At 47.4% G+C, this 22,519-nt stretch overlaps 1 protein-coding gene across 6 annotated transcripts in view; it reads left to right on the forward strand.

Annotated features, from left to right (window-relative positions):
* The window catches only part of elavl4 (ELAV like neuron-specific RNA binding protein 4), a gene marked incomplete at both ends in the record, with an annotated part of 117,034 nt that overhangs the window by 53,764 nt on the left and 40,751 nt on the right, over positions 1-22,519 (forward strand). For 4 of the 6 annotated variants that reach the window (XM_083647655.1, XM_083647656.1, XM_083647657.1 and 1 more), the window contains 2 exons: positions 1,411-1,497; positions 8,486-8,732. In XM_083647655.1, the coding sequence (XP_083503781.1) occupies positions 1,411-1,497; positions 8,486-8,732 (334 nt within the window). The remainder of the gene's footprint in view (positions 1-1,410; positions 1,498-8,485; positions 8,733-22,519) is intronic. The other 2 variants (XM_083647658.1, XM_083647659.1) reach the window with 1 other exon arrangement.

Below are 22,519 nucleotides of genomic sequence, written 5' to 3' on the forward strand. Positions count from 1 at the left end.
CTCATCTTCCCCTCACCTCTCTGCCCTTCTGTATCTTCTTTGACAGTTCACTCTCATTTAGACCCCCATTATGCATTAATGCCTACGTTTACAAGACACATTGACAACAGAACATGCACAGGCTCCGTCGTCTCTCCCTTTCTTTGAAGTATCCGAAGTGTTTTCCCCATTACTCAACCTCTCGTCTTCTCTCCTCCCATCTGATCCCTCGCTCCCTCTCTCCATCTCTCTGAAGGAGTAAATGAAGGCAGAGGTCATCCCTCTCTCTTCCGCCTCTGCTGCTAAATTGGCCGCGTGTAGCATCAGTGGCTAGCTGCCCCCTGCTCTGGAGAGCCAGTGAACAGACCGCCTTGCTCATTTGTGGCGTTTCTGTCTCTTCAACCAGGGGTTTGTTTACCCGCAGAGAGCAAGAGGGAAACCCTCATTATAGACTCTGCCAAGGTCACGGTGCACCCGTCTGCCGGCTTCAACAGATACGCACAGTTTTGCACCGTGTACACTAAAGCTTCATTTATGATCGGGCGCTCGACATTTTTGATACGTGTCTCTCGACAAAAATAAAAGAGTTGCACGACGTTTTTAATTTATACTTCAGTGAGAGGTTTGAGTCGTCTCCACGGTAACAGCGAGCCGGCCCCTTCCCCTCTCCCCTCCTCGGCTTCACTCCGAGCGGTCCGAGGAGCAGCGGTGTCTTCTGCTCTGAGTTCAAATCACTGTATAAACATCTCGCCCGAGTCCTACATTAAAAAAATAGCCACGGATGCTGGTATCTGTATCTCCCCGCATCGGTTTTGACAGACAACGGCTCACCACGCTCCTCTTTTCAGAGAATCATTCCTCTCCTCCAGACCTCTGCCCACACCGAGCCCTCTCTCTGTTGTCACTGAGGAAAGCAGCTGCTGCCCGGGCATGCTGGCTACCCCACCGCTACACTAACGGAACTCTCTCTCTAGCCAATCACAGTGCGTGACAAAATATGGCGGTGTCCGTCACATAACAACATTCTCCAGGTACGCAACTCAGATGAATGAAACAGCAAAATAAATAACACATCTACCCCCGTTTCTATTTTAGCAATTCCATATTCAGCTTGAAGAAATTTCTCATCAATTTGACTCATCCCATTTTTCAAAATCAAAGATTTTTTTTCTTCTTCTCCTTCACAGTGTGAATTTGACATATTAAACTCTACAACCAACCAAGCCAAGCATATATATATATATATATATACATATATATATATATATATATATAAAAAGCCACCTGTCGTTTTAGTGTGACTGGTGCAGTGACTGTGTAAAGGTGTTTACAGTATCCTCCCCCCCCTCCCACCCTGACCCTGTAAAGTGAGTGTGTGATGCTGACTGCTGGGCTGTCCTCCTCCCTCCCTGTGCTCCTCCCTCCCTGTAGGGGTCGACAGAGACACAGTGGCGTCAGGCAGAGCTCCCACAGCTCCAGGGCTGGGCAGAGAAGGGATTGCTGACGCAGCCAAAGATGGTAAGGAGACGACTCCCGGCAAATGGATGGCCCAGCCATTTCACACAGCCATGAAGTAACATGATGTGATATTATACTGTGTTTACATATATACACGCTCGGGGTGGTGATGCTGCTGACTGAGACAGAACCGGAGGAGGAGTTGATGGATGGGGCTATGGAGGGAGGATTGGATTGGTTGTATGGGTGCAGGAAGCTGTGCAGAGACTAGGGGAAATCAGGATTCACCATCTATTGTGTATCTGTGAGGCCCCACATCTTTGAAGGCAATAAAAGATGATTGCACACTTATACCATACAGCATTTCTTCATATTGTGTGAGGATTTTTTTTAGGACTTTTTTTTTGCAAATCAATCATGCTGCTTAGCATGAAGCTGAGCCCCTGGGCCTTTCTAATGGGCCGCTCCCTTCCGCTTCCCTCCCTCCAGACACATCCTCCCTCCAGACACATCCTCCCTCCAGACACATCCTCCAGACACATCCTCCAGACACATCCTCCCTCCAGACACATCCTCCCTCCAGACACATCGTCCAGACACATCCTCCAGACACATCCTCCCAGACACATCCTCCCTCCAGACACATCATCCCTCCAGACACATCCTCCAGACACATCCTCCCTCCAGACACATCCTCCAGACACATCCTCCCTCCAGACACATCCTCCAGACACATCCTCCCTCCAGACACATCCTCCAGACACATCCTCCAGACACATCCTCCAGACACATCCTCCCAGACACATCCTCCAGACACATCCTCCCAGACATATCCTCCCTCCAGACACATCCTCCAGACACATCCTCCCAGACACATCCTCCCAGACACATCCTCCCTCCAGACACATCCTCCCAGACACATCCTCCAGACACATCCTCCAGACACATCCTCCAGACACATCCTCCCAGACACATCCTCTCTCCAGACACATCCTCTCTCCAGGCACATCCTCCCAGACACATCCTCCAGACACATCCTCCAGGCACATCCTCCCAGACACATCCTCTCTCCAGACACATCCTCTCTCCAGACACATCCTCTCTCCAGACACATCCTCCCAGACACATCCTCCAGACACATCCTCCAGACACATCCTCCAGACACATCCTCCCAGACATATCCTCCCTCCAGACATATCCTCCCTCCAGACATATCCTCCCTCCAGACACATCCTCCCTCCAGACATATCCTCTCTCCAGACACATCCTCCCAGACACACAAAGGTTGCTCTATGCTAGCCTGAAACTCTACAGTAAACTATCTCTCTCCCTCTCTGTCTCTCTCTCTTCCATTAAAAAAAAACCCTAAAGAAAGAGGTCCCTCCCACGCACTTTGCTTCATAACTACTGTAGCTCCTGCATTGTGTTTCTGTGAAGGTGACACCGACTTATCATTCTCAAGATTCCAGTTGTAAGGATGACCATGAGCATGTAGCTTGCATCCTATAGAGCGAGTTGAGTTTGATCTCTCCCTCACAGTGTAGCATGATTCCAGGCAGCTACTGCTAGCACTGCCGTCTGCTGGCCTACTTGTCTTTCCTTCAGCTAGCAGCAGGCCAGTGCTGGTTGTGCCCAGTACACCACTAGCATCATAATGTGTGAGTAAGAGAGGCTGAGTCTCCAGGCTGACTGGGTGGTTCCTGTGTGTGTGGGGCCCAGGCAGGACACATGCAGCGAGGCAGCACTGGGCTCCACAGCGGGGGAGAGAGAGAGAGAGAGAGAGCGCACCACCAACACCAAGTGCACTGTGGAGCCGCACTATGCTGGTGGGCCAGCACAAGGAGAGGAATATAATTGGCCATTGGGACTCGGCAGGGCCCTGTTAATTAGAGGCGGCCATTTTGGTGTGAAAACTCCTCAGAACACGTCCCATGGAGTTGAAAGTCTCTCTGACAGAATGGAGCCCAGCAGGGAATGTAAACAGATTTAATAAGGCCCTCTCCAATCAACTCTGTTATAGCTACATGCTTTATCCCCCCCGCCCATCTCTCTCTCTCTCTCTCTGTCTCTCTCTCTCTCTCTCTCTGTCTCTCTCCCTCTCTCTCTCTCTGTTGTGGTGGAGTGGTGAGCGAGTGAGGAAGGATACTGTCAAAAGAACAATTTGCATGCAGCTCTCATCTTGAGAGTTTTTAGACGTCTCCCTGTCTGTTTGTTTCTGCTGTGGGCTTGGGGCATTGTGTTCACTGTGTGTGTGTGTGTGTGTGTGTGTCTGTGTGTGTGTGTGTGTGTGTGTGTGTATGTGCGTGCGTGCGTGTGTGTGTGTGCGTGTGTGTGTGCATGTGTGTGCATGTGTGCGTGTGCGTGTGCGTGTGCGTGCGCGTGTTGTTCCACTCACTGCAGATGCCACAGAGCATGTCTGAGCGTGCACTTGTGTGTGTGTGTGTGTGTGTGTGTTGATTGAAGGAAAGGAGAAGTGTAATAAATGGAAAAAATGCATCCCTATTTTGGAGGTAGAAGATTAATCGATGCTGAATTCAGTTTACTCACCAATGTGGTAAAACAAATTCACATTCATGGATGCATTATACTGTTTTTTTGATTGAGTTCTTTATTGATAATGAATACACAGTATATACAATATACATATATACATACACAGGCCCACCATTATCAAAAGGATAAAAACGCAATAAAGCTGACAGCTTATTTCCATTGCGGTCCTGTAGTATGTAGTATCATATCACACGGATTTCAGATCATTTAAAGTCTTCTCCAGAAAGAAAAAAAACAATAAATTACTGTTAAAGTAACAGTTTAGTATTTATATTGGTGATTGTTAGTCTATCTATGATTATTACAGAGGCCATAGTTTGCCTTCCCTTTCAAAGACTTATTTATCACATAGAAGTAAAGTGATTACAACTAAGATGGTAAATGCCTTAAATGGTTTTGAAAACTATTTTTGTGCAAACAGTGCAACATTTTTCTTTTAATGAGCTTTGTGCTAGAACACAAGTCCAATCTTTTGATAATCCAGAAATAGAGTGAAATATTTCTCCTGGCTAAAACACGCCCTGCTTCCTGTCTGTGTGTGTGTGTGTGTAGACTGTAGAAGAGTTAAAACACGCCCTGCTTCCTGTCTGTGTGTGTGTATGTAGACTGTAGAAGAGTTAAACACGCCCTGCTTCCTGTCTGTGTGTGTGTGTGTGTAGACTGTAGAAGAGTTAAAACACGCCCTGCTTCCTGTCTGTGTGTGTGTATGTAGACTGTAGAAGAGTTAAAACACGCCCTGCTTCCTGTCTGTGTGTGTGTATGTAGACTGTAGAAGAGTTAAACACGCCCTGCTTCCTGTCTGTGTGTGTGTGTGTAGACTGTGGAAGAGTTAAACACGCCCTGCTTCCTGTCTGTCTGTGTGTGTGTGTGTGTCTGTGTGTGTGTGTGTAGACTGTAGAAGAGTTAAAACATGCCCTGCTTCCTGTCTGTGTGTGTGTATGTAGACTGTGGAAGAGTTAAACACGCCCTGCTTCCTGTCTGTGTGTGTGTGTGTAGACTGTGGAAGAGTTAAACACGCCCTGCTTCCTGTCTGTCTGTGTGTGTGTGTGTGTCTGTGTGTGTGTGTGTAGACTGTGGAAGAGTTAAACACGCCCTGCTTCCTGTCTGTGTGTGTGTGTGTAGACTGTGGAAGAGTTAAACACGCCCTGCTTCCTGTCTGTCTGTGTGTGTGTGTGTGTAGACTGTAGAAGAGTTAAACACGCCCTGCTTCCTGTCTGTGTGTGTGTGTAGACTGTAGAAGAGTTAAAACATGCCCTGCTTCCTGTCTGTGTGTGTGTATGTAGACTGTGGAAGAGTTAAACACGCCCTGCTTCCTGTCTGTGTGTGTGTGTGTGTAGACTGTAGAAGAGTTAAAACACGCCCTGCTTCCTGTATGTGTGTGTGTGTGTGTGTGTGTGTAGACTGTGGAAGAGTTAAACACGCCCTGCTTCCTGTCTGTGTGTGTGTGTGTAGACTGTAGAAGAGTTAAAACACGCCCTGCTTCCTGTCTGTCTGTCTGTGTGTGTGTGTGTGTGTGTAGACTGTAGAAGAGTTAAATGAGAATTTCAGTTTTTTTGAACCTGGACCCATCTCCTGGCAATAATTATGATTTGGCCACTCACCGTAACCTATGTGGGGTTTGGCATAACCTTCGTTATTTCGAATCCCACATAGGTTACGCCAAACCCCACATAGGTTACGCTAAAACCACCACCGCAAAGCGTCCTACCTGTAGTTGACCAGTCGGCAGGAAAGTATCGCGGGACTTCACGAGACTTGGTGACCGAGATCACGTTTGAGGTAATTTGGTCTCTGGGAGAGACCAGGAAATAGCCTGGGGGGAAATATCACTCTGGTGGATGTTGACGGATCAGATTATGGCGATTGATGGCGAAAACGGGAATAAAAATAGCTATTTAGATGCAGGAAAGACAGGCTCACACTTGGCCCCAAATCAGCTCCATTTTACGACTGACTTGGACGCTATTGATCTCAAAACAACGCTAGGACGCCCAGAAACGCCACGGACATCGCTCGGTGAGTGGCCAAATCATAATTATTGCCAGGAGATGGGTCCAGGTTCAAAAAAACTGAAATTCTCCTTTAAACACGCCCTGCTTCTTGTCTGTGTGTGTGTGTGTGTGTAGACTGTAGAAGAGTTAAACACGCCCTGTTTACTGTCTGTCTGTGTGTGTGTGTGTGTGTGTAGACTGTAGAAGAGTTAAAACACGCCCTGCTTCCTGTCTGTGTGTGTGTGTGTGTGTGTAGACTGTAGAAGAGTTAAACACGCCCTGCTTACTGTCTGTCTGTGTGTGTGTGTGTGTGTGTGTAGACTGTAGAAGAGTTAAAACACGCCCTGCTTCCTGTCTGTGTGTGTGTGTGTGTGTGTAGACTGTAGAAGAGTTAAACACGCCCTGCTTCCTCCTGTCTGTGTGTGTGTAGACTGTGGAAGAGTTAAAACACGTCCTGCTTGCTGTCTGTGTGTAGACTGTAGAAGAGTTAAAAATAGACTGCGGGCTGACTGGTGGAACAGGGGAAAAGGGAGAGATCTGAGCGAGGACTCTAACATTTTGATTAAATCAGATTAAAGCACATTTACATCTTAATTAGGCTTTCACCATGTTACGTCATCACAGTGTTGCTTGTAGCCTGAATGCACCAGAGCTGGTGGGTTTTCACTCTGGTGAGCTGTAGCAGTGGTATATTCAAATGGGAATGGACAGACGTGGGCCTTTTTGGACAGACACTACAGTACTACTAGCTACAGTTCAGCATAAAATAAATGCTCTATTCTCATACTCTTTCTTTCTTTCTTTCTTTCTTTCTTTCTTTCTTTCTTTCTTTCTTTCTTTATTTAAAAAGGGTCCCCATTAGCCGATGCCTATACTCTACATGATGTTAGATCATCAATCACTGTGTGTTCCTTCTTGGGTGGTATTCTGACAGTCTTTTGTTTTGCTCGAACCCCGGCCAAGATGGAGATACATGTATACCTTCCACAACCTCATAGCCGTGTGTCCATCTTGGCTGCTCCATCTCCCCCCTGCACTGATTACATTTAGGTGTCTGCTCCTTCCATCTGCGGTTCACTGATATGAAACACCCCCCCCTTCCCCTCCCTTTGCCCTAAAAAAAAAAACCCTCTCAGTCAAATTCAATTCACTCTCGCCTAAACCTCTCAAAGCGCCGCTTCTTCATCTTAACTGGATGATGAAATCAACCGACTGTACAAAATCCAATAATTTGATCAAACAAATGTTTTCTTATGCAAATGGATGAATAGAATTCTGCATTACAGATCGGTTCTGTTGGGGAATGGGCCTCTGTATTAAATATGCATTAGTGTGCTGTGGTAGAAAAGCAAAGGGCAACCTATCTTCCTCCTCTCCACACATCTGACTCTCTCTCTCTCTCTCTCTGTCTGTGTCTGTGTCTCTCTCTCACTCCAAGCTCACCAGTTCCTCTTCAAACACTCCCGTGATGCTCTGAGAAGCCAGACATAGAAAGCCCAGCCGCTCTCTCTCTCTCTCTCTCTCTCTCTCTCTCTCTCTCTCTCTCTCTCTCTCTCTCGCTCTCTCTCTCGCTCTCTCTCTCTCTCTCTCTCTCTCTCTCTCTCTCTCTCTCTCTCTGTCACAGCAGCAGCAGCAGCATCAGCAGCATCATCAGCAGTCAAATAGCGAGCTAGAGGGCTGCCCCTGTTGTTGCCCCCTCCCAGAAAGCCCAGCAGCTATCAAAGCAAAAGAGAACTATTCAGAGACATCGCTCACTGTCTTCATGAATATTTAGCTGTTTATCTCCTCTGTGTCTAGTGTTTGTGCTGTTTCTCCATGTTTCCATGTGTGCCATGTAGAATGTATATGTATAGGTCAGTATATGTTTATTTTGTGATTCCATATTTTGAGAGAAACATTGTCGCCGTCTGTTGTCATTGTTCTACCTGAGGGCACACTAGACATACTCAGTAGTGTATTTGAGCATAATACACATACTGTACATGTATACTGAATTATACATGTCTTTTTTGCAAACTATTGGGTGAGCCTTATTTTCTGCAGTAAACCAATATTTTTGCCCTACCATCACAAGGTTGTCTGATTTTAGTGATGCATGATTATTGGAACACTCCGTTAAATTGGGCAAGAAATAATTATAACTCCAAAACATTGATTTACCTTCAACGCTTGTTGTTGTTGTTTGAAAACTGAAATTTGTTTGTGATGACACTGGAATTAAGCTTTCAAAAGGCCTTCTAATCCAAGACTGTTGATCCGACCTCATGAAACGAGCGTCACGCTAGTTAGAAATTCAAAAATGGAAATACTGACCATTTTGTTAGGCTTTTGTATGCCTTTGCTAGCTATTTAATATTCCAAATTTATAAATAGAGAAGCCAACAAATTCTATCTTTCCCCTTGTTCCTCCCTGTCCTTTCTGTCTACGGTTCCTCTCCTCCTCCTCTCTCCCCCTCTCTCTCTCTCTCTCCACCTCCTCTCTCTTTCTCTCTGTCCTGCCCCAGATCATCAGTAACATGGAGGCTCCGGTGACAAACGGCCCCAGCGGAGGGGGCACCACACCCAACGGGCCGAGCACCAACAGCCGCGGCTGCCCCTCGCCCATGCAGACGGGCGGACCCACCGACGACAGCAAGACCAACCTCATCGTCAACTACCTGCCACAGAACATGACCCAGGAGGAGTTCCGCAGCCTCTTCGGCAGCATCGGCGAGATCGAGTCCTGCAAGCTGGTCCGCGACAAGATCACAGGTACCCCATTTCCCTTACACTTCAGCGGGGCAGATGTGTGCTGCTGTAACAGGGGGCACTTGAACCTGGATCTTGTGGTTCAAGGATGGAGTCCCTACTCACCTATATACACTGCTGCCCAAACAACCTGGAAATAACACTCTAGCTAGGTACTCACTTATAGATTCACATCAAAACAAATACATCATATCATTAGGTAATTAGGGCAATCATTGGGGTAATTAATCTGCCCTAATTACATAATTAAGAAATCCGGCTCCATTAGGTCACCCTAATGGGTGCTCTTCACACTTCCTGAAAGATTCAGCCCGATCGCACGTAAAATGGCATAATTCTTATTCTTAGTCTTTAAATAACTGTAAAATGGTAAGAATAAAAAGTGTGCTAATGCTAACAGTCAGTAAGAGAGACTGGTATGTGCCCCACATGTACCCAGATGGCTCGTGTGGATCTATAGGAATGCTTTACACATAATCAAAGAGCACTAGAGGTGAGTGTCACACGGGATGGAGAATTGCCACTGTCAAAACAAATATTTATACAAACGTACACACAGATACACACACCTACACACACACAGGTTCAAAGATCTAAATAGCATATGTAGCATACACGAGTCCTGGGTCAAACCTTATTTGGAGCCATTCCAAACAAGGCGAGCGCTTGAGAGGAGTGTCTTCTCCAGCACAGCTCCAGCTCTGCCCTCTGCTCGAGGTGCTCGAGCGCGGCAATGCAGCAACGTGCTACATGTTCTCCAGAGGTGTTGAAATGAAACAGCACTTCACGGTGCTGCTAATCACGCCTGTAATCTGGGCGTAGTGGCTGTGTGGGTGTGGCCATACCGCAGATGGGAGGGGGGGGGTTGGTGTGTGTGTGTGGGGGGGGGGGGGGGGCACAGCTCTCTGATAATGCCCCATAATGGCTTTCATTTTAGATCCTACTTACTGACACTCTTCTCCTGATGATCTCATTAAAGAGCACCGGGCACGGGCAGGCAGGCAGGCGAGATCACCAAGCCATTCTGGGATAGCAGGCAAGGCAAGGCAAGAGGAGTGAACATACACATACACACATATTCACAGAATCAGACCTGCTGTAATAGATTCTGTGTAACTCATAGGCCAATAGTCTTTTATAATAGTCTGCCGTTTCCCGCTGTAAAGCAGAGATCGCCACACGTCCCTTTCGCTTCTCTAGTTCTTTGAAGCATATTTCTGCAAACTCAATGGTTTCCTCTTTAGGACCGTCCTCCTCTACCTCTGTAATGGGCCCCAAAATGAGGCCTGTGAGTCAGATGCCACCAGGATAATGGAGGATGGTGTGTACACAAATAGCACTGGGGATACCACATGGCATGCTATCATCATCATCACTATCACCACCATGTTATCTCTCCAGCCGATTTTCCCCTTAAGTGCAATTTCACAGACAGCAGTGAGGAATCCAGCTAACCGCAGATATTTGGGGAGAGTTTAAAAATGAACAGAATTGCTGTAAACCTGCTCGGGGGCCTAAATAAGGAACGCGAGAGAGGTAGAAATGTTTGTTCGCTCACTCCCAAAGCATTTAGGGTACAATTCTCTGCACTACAAGGTCTCTCTGATGACTTAGCATCCACACAAAGAGCTATAAATAACTCCTGCCCTCCCTCCGTCTCCCCCTGTGGTGTATGCCTGCATTGCTCTCCCATGGGTGCAATTTCCCCGTGCAAACTTTTAGGCTAACAAAGCACAGCTCGTGCTCGTCTAGTAGGGAATGCCAAGAGGCTTCTCTCTCTCTAACAGTCATCCCAATCATTAACGGACTAAGCCAGGTTATATATTATATATTATTATATAAGCCAGGTTGGCGAGAGGGAGGGGTAAAGACTCTGAGGATGCTGGAGAGAGTCAAGAGAGCGCTATTTTTGGATCCTGATATATACAGTACACCTGTACCCGTTGTCGGCTCTTGTGAATATCCACACATCAACATGAAGAAAACACAACTTTTGCCATCTTATTTTTCAGGACTTCTGAGAAAGTCGTCTTTCTTTTTTCTTGTCTTTTTTCCCCCTCAACATTGAATTTTCTGTAAGAAAGCGTTTGAATATGTCTGAAGGACAGTTGTGGTATTCTGTAGCCACATATTCATACTGATGGGAATATTAAGGCCTCCAGTTAAAGAATTGAAATGCACTCACTCTCATTTGGAAGAGTAGAACACGGTTAAAGAATTGAAATACACTCACTCACTCACTCACTCACTCTAATTGGGGGGGGGACAGTTTGCATAATAGTTTCAATATTTTATGATTACAAGACATAGTACATTGGATTCAGTCTTTTGGTTGCATTTTGTGTTGTATTGGTATTGTATTGTTTTTAGCATGATGTGCCTTTAATAGCACGTGGATTATCATTTCAGATCAGTTCAGGGTCATTCCTTCATTCTGCTCATTTTGAGTAGTTTACAACCACAGTATTAGCCAGCGTGAGTATTTGTGTGCTTGCATCTTGTGTGCACGTTTCCCAAGAATGTGAGTGTGTGTGTGTGTGCTCACTGTGCTGACAAGGTGTGAGCACCTGGGCGTCCACAGAGGCAGAAGAGACAGGCAGGTCGTCAGCTTCCTCTCTCCTTCCTGTGGACCTGCTCCTGTCTGTCAGCCCTGATGACGGCAGTGTGGTGTGAGGCGGTGGCGGGTACGGGCGGGCGTATAGGCACTCCAGCTCCGTCTGTCACCCAGGCTGACTTCAGCTGCTCCAGAAGCCACCTCTGAGTGTCTCGCTCCCCACACACACACACACGCCCGTCTGCCTGGCTGCCTGCAGAGCTACTGTACCGTACCTCTGCCTGGTGCTCTCCACCAACACACCAGGGAGGCGCAGGTTAATCTTTTATTGAAGGCCAGCTTACACGCACCTCGCTGCAGCCCACACACACACACACACACACCCACACACACACACTGGCACATAAGCCCCAGGCCTGCACCTGTGAATCTCTTGACTGTGGGCATCCTCTTCAAAGAAAGATACAAAGACAGCTTACGCCTTTTGTCCTTCTTATTAAGTGCACACAGCTATAGTAGCTTTTACATTTTTCCACCTGCATTCAGGGCAGAGAGAAGGCTTTATATACAAATGCTTAAGTCAAGGACATGATTGCTTTGAGCAGCACAGATGGTGCCACTGCCGACAGCGCTCTGTGTGTGTGTGTGTGTGTGTGTGTGTGTGTGTGTGTGTGCGTGTGTGTGCGTGTGTGTGTGTGTGTGTTTAAATGTCTTTTTAAGCCGAAAGTCGCCAATTTGAAAGCTCACAACTTCAGCAAGAGTGGAAGCAACCACTTCTCAGTCAGATGCCAAAAATACATAAAAACACACCCTTGGGGAGAGCAAGCAAAAGGACCTTGCAACATACTGAATGCAAAGTTTTAATGGAATACAGTACATTAAAGTATTGCTGCCGCGCGCGCATGCACGCACGCACGCACGCACACACACACGCGCGCACACACACACACACACACACACACACACACACACACACGCACACGCACACGCACACGCACACACACACACACACACACGCTCAAATTGACTGATCCTTGTCAGTTAGTCATTTTTCGGGATCATTTTTCTGCATCAGCTGCATTTCTGCTGGAGAAATGAATGCATTTGTTTTCATAATGGCATGGCAGAAAAGAAAATGGCTTTTCATGCCGGAACAAGAATTGATTGCGCCCGTGGCTTTAGTGTTGTGATAGAGAAGCAAAGAAAAGGGATTTTATATTTTGAGAGACAAAAACCATTTCTTTCGCATTCTCATGTTGTGGCAATGCTGTAATTATTGTTGCCAAAAGCACAGAAGCCATATTGTGTGCCGATAGAATATCTTTCTTCTGAGTAAACAGTTCACCGTGTTTACCAGTTGCTGTGTCTGTGCCCTATTCGGTCTGCTGTGTTACCTTTTTGCCTCAGGCAGTCACACCACTTACTGATGGCCAGCTAACAGCAACTCCACACCTTTTAATAAGGGGAATGGTCATTTTCCTGATATTGAGTTGAAATTAAATGATCTCTACATCAAAACCTCTATACGGACTAGGAGCGTAACAATACGCATAATTCATATTGAAACCTTTACGTATGAGGCTTTAGGTTCAATACGTATTGCAAACCAAACACATCTTTCACTGATGAACAGTGCAAGTCTTCTACAAGGATATAGGATACCATGGTAAACTAAAAGACAAAAGGTGTTAGAAAACATTGTCGTAAATCGAAATACATTTTTTTAACTAAGTAAAGGTAAAGTAAGGTAAAGTCCCACTGATTGTCACACAATGTGTGAAATTTGTTCTCCGCATTTGACCCATCCCCTGGGGGAGCGGTGAGCGGCAGCGTGCGGGAATCATATGGTGATCTAACCCCCCAATTCCAACCCTTTGATGCTGAGTGCCAAGCAGGGAGGCAATGGGTCGCATTTTTATAGTCTTTGGTATGACTCGGCCGGGGATCGAACTCACGACCTCCCAGTCTCAGGGCGGACACTCAGACCACAAGGCCACTGAGCTGGTGTACTGAACTGAACTAGACTGTGAAAAAAAAATAAAAAATCAAGGGCATTTCTCTGTATTGAAAACGTACCAGATAGTCACACCACAGCCCTAATACGGACATCACCCCAGCGCACATCAACTGAAGTTTATTCCTTCACACCACTGCAGGCACCTTCCATGTGTTGGTTTTCCACATGGAGGGTGGGGATCTGACGCAAATCATAGTGACAATGTAGCAAACCAAGCAGATGTTGTCTATGAAAAATAGATGCACTGTGATGTCAGCTGTGGAGTAGTCAGAGCTAGAACACCTCTCTATGCCTCTGACAGACAGCGGTAGCCTACTGTGCGAACTCAATGCTCACACGAGGACAGATGAGTCTGATTGGTGCAAAAACGTCTTGGCGTTTGTTGAATTTAGCGTGCTTGCTTTGCGTCCGCTCTCGCATTAGTTCCATTTTCATTCCATTGCTGTTGTGGTGCATCAAGTGCACCCGCAAGTATTGCAAACATAAAAGACGCATCTAGCCCTGATCTGCGGGGACAGGTGGGCGGAGCTTAGCCTGTGCAGGGGGTCTGTCAGTCTTAACACGGAGCAGATCAAATATTCAGTTTACCCGCATCTCTTTGTTGCCACTGAAATATGCATTGAGAACAGGCTCAGGAGCAAAGCTGATGCTCTTTGTACTTAACATGGCACGCCGGGCTCCTTCTCACATCATTACTAGACTGATAGGAACAACACCCGCTGCTCTTCCTCTGTTTGCCATATGATGAGATCCACTTACACCCTCCAGAGCACCTATAAAACACTAATACAAGGTTGTTTTGTGTGGTTAGAAACCATTGCTCACTTCTAAATCCCTCGTGAAAGTCGTACAGGGGGGGAGATCTGGCGCAGTGTTTTTTGTATCGCAGGCAGCGTTGATCTGAAGCTGAAATGGCTGAAGGCTGAAGATAGCCTGAACAAAACTGACAGGGAAAGAGATGAAGAAAGGATTTGACATATCCAAAGCCAGGTATTAAGAGAGCTACCAGGCTCAGGAGTGCAGACACTAGCACACACACACACACACACACACACACACACACACGCACACACACACACACACACACACACACACACACACACACACACACACACACACACACACACACACACACACACACACACACACACACACATTTATTTAAAGTTTCAGAGTCGGCGGGTCCCAAGAATGCCCTGTCTCTCTCCTGCTAGCCCCTCTCCCCCTCTCGCTGTCTAGGACTCTGAATGTGATGTCCTGAGAGTTTGCTTGTCTGCTCTAGTCCTCCAAAGAGCCTCACTTCAGGCTGCCTCTGTCCCCTCTCCTTCCCTCTCTGAGTGCCCTTTACATGGAACATGGAGGTTGAGAGGATCCCCTGTGTCGGCCTCAGATCCAAAGGCCGGATGTGCCCTAGAGCTGCTTCCTCACCCTCCCCGCTCCCGACGCCGAGTGCACTCTACCTGCATGGGCAAGAGGGAGCCAGACGAGTCCCTTCCTCCCCAGCACGGGTCACTTAGGTCTGGGGGTGGACGGCTGCGGGCCTGGGGGCTTACAGACAGTAGGGCAGGCTCCCCCAGTCCTGACGTAGCAGCAGGCAGGCCTACCCAAGACCGAGAGGGGCTCCTCTGTCTGTCAGTTTGTCCTCACCGCTCCATCTCTCCAACAGCCAGCCAGCCAGCCCACACACTGCAGGCTGCAGTCCACTGGCCCAAGGCTACGGGAGCCACCACGAGGGGGTGGTGTGTGTGTGTGTGTGTGTGTGTGTGTGTGTGTGTGTGTGTGTGTGTGTGTGTGTGTGTGTGTGTGTGTGTGTGTGTGTGTGTGTGTGTGTGTGTGTGTGTGTGTGTGTGTGTGTGTGTGTGTGTGTGTGTGTGTGTGTGTGTGTGTGTGTGTGTGTGTGTGTGTGTGTGTGTGTGTGTGTGTGTGGGCATGTGCGTTTGTCCCTGAGCTTCTACTGTACGTGGGCAAGTGTGTGTGTGTGTGTGTGTGTCTGACTGCAACAGTGGCTGCTACCTTGGTAACCCAGGAGGGAGCGATGTGTTGAATGAGTGAGTGGGAGAGGGAGCTACAGTAGAGATGTGTGTGCGGGGGTGCGGGGGACGCGGCAGTGTTTATGAATTTAGTTATTCAAACTGGCTCAATACATGCCACATGATATGATCCTCAAACTGCACTGCGAGTACTTTGAGGCACTGTATAGTCTTTAGTTCTCCAGGTGTTCGCTTTATCTTTCTGCACACTCACTCAACTCCCTCTCCACCCACATGTTGTAGGCAGCTGAACTTCTCCAAGGTAACTGAAGTGTGTTTTTGACATGAAGCTAGTGACAGGGGCACCTTTCCCAAATGCTGGGGAGCGCTGGCCCATCGAAAATGGCGAAGAGAACGGAAGCAGTGAGTGTGACACATTTGTTTTGACAAATTGAAATTATCCCCCCCCCCCCCCCCCCCCCCTCCTCTTCCTCTACATCTTAAAATGTGGCTAAATTTAAGACTGGCCGATCAGATTTGGCTGATTGTGGGGAGATGGAGCTGGTCCTCTCGAGATGTGTTAGCATCATCCACTGATGGCTCCGAAGATCCACCTCGCACCCTCTGCCGCCCCCGTCCTCCCATGGCCGCTGACAGATAGACGCCATGACTCCTGACAGGGTGTGGGACTTTGGGAACAACCAGAGAGGGTTTCTTTAGGTATCCTTTAAGGGTGACTTCACACAAATAACAACCTGACTTTGGCAGACCGCTTTTTTTTTTGGGGGGGGGGGGGGGGGGGGGGGGGGGGGGAGTGGGCACTGCAGAAAGTTTTCATTGTTATTGAAAAAATGCACGTCAACTACAGGAACAGAGAGAGAGAGATGTGCACAAAGCTTAAAATGGAATTCGAACCAGGTGCAGTTGCATCACTACTACATCATCCAAAAAGGAGTTGTATTTCATTTTTAATTCATAATCTACCTATACTTACAGAAATGTAGTTTGAAGACGAATGGATTGCAGGCACATAGTAAGATGGATGGCTGTTACGTGTGTTTCATTGGATAGCTTCAGCTCTAGATCAAAGGGTCTGTAGTGCATTGTGTCAGCCTTGCCTGATGGTAGCAGGACTTGAAGGTGTTTTCATGTCTAGAGTACAGGGCTCTTAGTCACATCATACATGAAGGGGACAAAATAATGACAGGCAATATGCAAGTGGAGGCTCTTTCTGCGTGTCTCCTGCAACACATGATGTGTGCTTCTCTGTGTGCCTCGCAGTGCAGCACTATGAATATAGATGAGTCCATCCTTTACACTTTTACATGTCTACTGCATATGGAATACTTAGAAATGCATACAAATAGTGTGTGCTTGTGTGTGTGCCTATGCATGTAATTGCACATTGGTATGTAAATTCTCACATACACCCGAGTGTGTGCATTTGTGTGTGTGTGTGTGTGTGTGTGTGTGTGTGTGTGTGTGTGTGTGTGTGTGTGTGTGTGTGTGTGTGTGTGTGTGTGCACGTTTGCGTGCATGCTGGAGGGGGGGTCACTGTTACACATCGGGGCGTGCAGGCAGGACACACACCGGCTCGAAGGTACACTCATTTTCTCATATCACACGTCGGCCAACCTGCTGCTCCTCAGGAAACAAAAAATAATGGCTTAGTCATAACGCCTCGCCAACACAGCAAAGAGCCACTCTCACTAGGAATAGCAGTGATTTGACCACTGAGAAGAAACATGCCCGCCTCCCTCAGGGATTTATTTCAGATTGTACAAAAAGGTCTGCCAAGAGAGCGGAGGTGGGTTCAAATTAGACCCCCCCCCCCACCTCCTCACTCCCCCCCCCCCACACTTCCACCTCCTCACTCCCCCACCTCCTCACTCCCCCCCCCCCCACACCTCCACCTCCTCACTCCCCCACCTCCTCACTCCCCCACCCCCCACCTCCTCACTCCCCCACCCCTCCACCCCTGCATCGTTAAGTAGCCTACCTGTTCTCAGTGAAACTGGACATGTGATCGAAATGTGCTAAATGGCTGTAGTGCTGTAGCAGTATCAAGGCCTATAGATGCAAGCACAAGTGCTTACAGTTCTTACGTTTGGCCACTTTGCTGCAGTACTGCCACCGGAGTAAAAGTGTGTGTGTATGTTTGGGGGGGGTTTGCTCATTACAAAAGCCCCCCCCCCACACTGCTGCCACAGCAGTGCAGCAGTAAAGTGGCCATGCAAATTAAAGGAGTAACATCTGTACATGTCATGCACACATGCCAAAAATAAACAAATACACACATAATATCGTATATATATAGGCTATATATATATATATATATATATATATATATATATATGAAATCCCCTTTGATTGCTGTTGTCAGTTGTCTTTACTTGTGTTCCTCCAACTGCTTCAGGATTCAGGGGACTGGCACTGTAAGCAACTGACGAAACAAGGCACATGAATATCTAACCTCATTAAAAGGCCATTATAAACAGCAATGCATCATTTGGGTTTGTGGTTTTAATTGACAATTAAAATATATAAGTTAATGTATCCATTAAGCTAATTGATCAGCACAGGGCTGATTCTTCTGTTAGCTACAACCCCATTAGAGGCTATTTATCATGAATTTTTAATAGCTTCTCTGTATTGTCTCAGATGCTGTATTTTTTCCAAGATATTTGTCTGTAATTATTCTTTAATGACAACTCTGTAGTCTCTCTAAATGGCTTTCTAGCTCTATAAACAGCTACTGTAGCTTTTTAACATTTTAAAATGAATCAGATTCTGTGTTATATATCCTTTGCTTTCACTAGATATCACAGTTCCTATAGTTGATTTGTGGCAGCATTCAGTTCAATTGGGACAGCGACGTGTTACATTCTAAAGCAATCTTAGCTGTTGCTATACTCGATAGCACTACTGTATGTTGATACTAAGTTCAACACTGAATTGATTCAGAAGAATCAGAATCAGAATCAGAAAACTTTATTTATCCCCAAGGGGCAATTCAGTTTCTGCAGTTCATCACCGTTGCGAGTAAACACATTATGTCTCTGTCCTAAATCACAGGGTACAAAATACAGACATACAAAAAGACAAGAAACAAATGAGAAACTCAGTGTGACCGAGGGGAAGTGCATTTTGGTTCCAATTGCTTCTGTTTATTACTTGTATGCGGATATGAAGTGCATTCCAGTAAGGCACCATGCTAAGTTGAACCATGCCTAGGGAGCGAGTGTGAACTGTGTTTAGTCGTGGTGTGTGTTGAGGCGGACAGGCCTGTTGTTGTGACAGGCTGAAGCCAACCAGACCACAGACAGAGAACTGCTTTCTGCACCGACCGCGCATAATGCAAGTGTGTGTGGGTTGCTTCATCCGGGCGAGTGCGCGCATGCACGACCCTTTGTCTTAAGGTCCAATATTATTACATTTTCATATTTTTGTTTTCAAATATACTGTGGCTCAGCATAACAATAATGCTGTTTGTGATGTTTGCCAATAAATGTCATTTGGTTAAATTTCATTCATGGATGAATTTCAAGACCAAGGGCTCTATTTGTGTGAATCAATGGTGCATGGTGCAAAGTGTAGTGGGATTAGGAGAACGTGTTATCAGTAGGTGTGGTAGGGACGAGTTTCAGTCATGACCAATCAAATGTAGAGCACTCTGCCATGGTGCACTGACAATTTCATGATGGAATGAACAGTCCAGAGCATATCTGCCACAAAAGCGTCCCCCAAGACTCTCATTGAGCAGGAGGTGCAGAGTCACTACGGGTGAATATACAGCTCCTTGAATGAAATCAGCTTGGGGTGAAATAACACATTTGGTTTACTGTGTTGCTTTGGTCCTGGGAGAAATGTTGCCCTCTGTAGGAAACGCTTCAATGATGTTAGGCAAAGAGCCAAACAGAAGTTACCGGTGAACCGCAGGGACACTTTCACTAAGAGAGTTAGAGCAACCATCAGCCAGTCACTGACATCGACACAGGATGCGTCCGCCTCCACAATTCCTGCTCTGTGCGTCATGGCACATACTGACAGTTCTATCTTAGATTACCATCATACAACCACTGTGTGTGTGTACAGTTAGAATCAGTGGAAAACGGGATTTACATCCAAATCAAATTGGCCAACATGTCGTCCACAAAAAAAGGGTTGGTAAGCTATTTGATTGAGATTTGTTCATGCAAGTATCTGTAAAGCCATGGAAATAGCACAGAACACAACTGCAACTTGCACCATACGCAGTATTTGACCTGGTCATCCTGGACAGCAAAATCGCACTGCACCATTCATTGTTACTGACAACCCTGCTGTGCCTCTTCACCAACTTGGGTGCAGTCGTGTTCACGGCGAGTCACCATGACAGCATGCAGGCACCGTCACTATAACAGCATGCAGGCACCGTCACCATGACAGCATGCAGGCACCGTCACTATAACAGCATGCAGGCACCGTCACTATAACAGCATGCAGGCACCGTCACCATGACAGCATGCAGGCACCGTCACTATAACAGCATGCAGGCACCGTCACTATAACAGCATGCAGGCACCGTCACTATAACAGCATGCAGGCACCGTCACCATGACAGCATGCAGGCACCGTCACTATAACAGCATGCAGGCACCGTCACCATGACAGCATGCAGGCACCGTCACTATAACAGCATGCAGGCACCGTCACCATGACAGCATGCAGGCACCGTCACATAACAGCATGCAGGCACCGTCACTATAACAGCATGCAGGCACCGTCACCATGACAGCATGCAGGCACCGTCACTATAACAGCATGCAGGCACCGTCACCATGACAGCATGCAGGCACCGTCACATAACAGCATGCAGGCACCGTCACTATAACAGCATGCAGGCACCGTCACCATGACAGCATGCAGGCACCGTCACTATAACAGCATGCAGGCACCGTCACTATAACAGCATGCAGGCACCGTCACTATAACAGCATGCAGGCACCGTCACTATAACAGCATGCAGGCACCGTCACTATAACAGCATGCAGGCACCGTCACTATAACAGCATGCAGGCACCGTCACTATAACAGCATGCAGGCACCGTCACCATGACAGCATGCAGGCACCGTCACTATAACAGCATGCAGGCACCGTCACCATGACAGCATGCAGGCACCGTCACATAACAGCATGCAGGCACCGTCACCATAACAGCATGCAGGCACCGTCACCATAACAACATGCAGGCACCGTCACCATAACAGCATGCAGGCACCGTCACCATAACAGCATGCAGGCACCGTCACCATAACAGCATGCAGGCACCGTCACCATAACAGCATGCAGGCACCGTCACCATAACAGCATGCAGGCACCGTCACCATAACAGCATGCAGGCACCGTCACATAACAGCATGCAGGCACCGTCACCATAACAGCATGCAGGCACCGTCACCATAACAGCATGCAGGCACCGTCCCCATAACAGCATGCAGGCACCGTCACCATAACAGCATGCAGGCACCGTCACCATAACAGCATGCAGGCACCGTCCACATAACAGCATGTAGGCACCGTCACCATAACAGCATGCAGGCACCGTCACCATAACAGCATGCAGGCACCGTCACCATAACAGCATGCAGGCACCGTCACCATAACAGCATGCAGGCACCGTCACCATAACAGCAAGCAGGCACCGTCACCATAACAGCATGCAGGCACCGTCACCATAACAGCATGCAGGCACCGTGGAGAGAATAAGCCTATGTGCACATGCATGAAAAGACCACTTGGCTGGCAACAGCCTCACCAGGCACCATGAGCTGTTATCCAAATCCTCACAGGGAGAACGGTCAAAACACTGAACCCTGATTAGCCGACAACACCAGCTCCTATACACTAATTCAAATGAGATCAACTTTAGATTTACCCATTAAATAAAATCTAATTTGAACAATACCTTCATCTTTGATCGTATAGAAATAAAGGAAATGTATATTAGACAAAATGTTTTAAGTACTCAGGCTAAACTGGATGTAAGCCACACTTTCTGGTGTTGACATTCACTGGTTAGCCACCGCCCACCAGCCATCTACATTCCTCACAGTTTGTCTGGTGCTCCCTGCTGTGAGGACACATGCTTCACTCCATAGCCACTTTTACACAGAGATCCCACGATATTGCTGTTAGGAGTCCAACGAGGGCAGCGTTGCCTTTTACACAGACATGCTTTTACACAGACATGCTTCTACACAGACATGCTTCTACACAGACATGCTTCTACACAGACATGCTTCTACACGGCGCGAGGACGCATTCTGGCATGACGTGCTATCGTTGCCATGGAGATGTGAACTCGCGCTGATCAGAGGGGATATTCTCTGATTTACAGAGGGATTTATCAGACGCACACAAAAAAGCCTCCCTGCCTGGAGATTGTCTTGAGGAGAGACTGACAGAGAGCGAGTCCTCAGATCACCACTCACCACAGATGCAGTCATGGATCATATATATTTCTTTTCTTTCTGCTCCCCGGACCAATGTCAAAGATGGCTGAGGGGCGCAATATAAATGAAAATATCATATCATATCATATCATATATAGGCTACTTTTACTTTCACTTATGCCTTTCCCCTTTTTATTGCTGTGACGGCCGTAACGTCAACTGTATTATAATATCTCTATGGTGTTATGGCTTTGTTGGGAGCTATATTTAGTTGGCTATAAATGCACAGGAATACTATTGTTTTTCGGAAGGGAATTAACGTGCACAGACGAGACTGCAGTAAACAGCGATTCCCCTCCTTCGATCCGCCTTCCCGCGGGTTACCCTTTTAAACAGATGTTGATTCAGGGCTGATACTACCTTCATTGCCGGAACGAAAGGCACAACACAATGACTCGCCGTTCCGTCGTTCCGTCCTTGTGACTTTTAAACAGGAGGTGAGGCGTAACGATGCCGCAACGATGGCAGCTTTCACAGGCTGTGTAAAAAGGGGCTTATGTGTTTGTGTGAGTGTGCCTGTGTGATTGAGTGATTACATGTTTACCTCCGTGTGTGTGTGTGTGTGTGTGTGTGTGTGCACGTATGTGTACATCTGACAGTGTGCTGCGTTGGCGTTGCGTCTCCCTCCCATCCATGCAGGAGCCAGGCTGTCTGTCGGTAGCTCCCTGCTGTGAGCAGCTCCGTAGCGGGCTGAAAGTGGTGGGTGGAATCCCCTCCTGGAGCTTCCCTGGTGCTGCAGGCAGATGTCTCCCCT

Source organism: Poromitra crassiceps (genome assembly GCF_964638095.1).
Source record: "Poromitra crassiceps genome assembly, chromosome: 12".
Lineage (NCBI taxonomy): Eukaryota > Metazoa > Chordata > Actinopteri > Beryciformes > Melamphaidae > Poromitra > Poromitra crassiceps.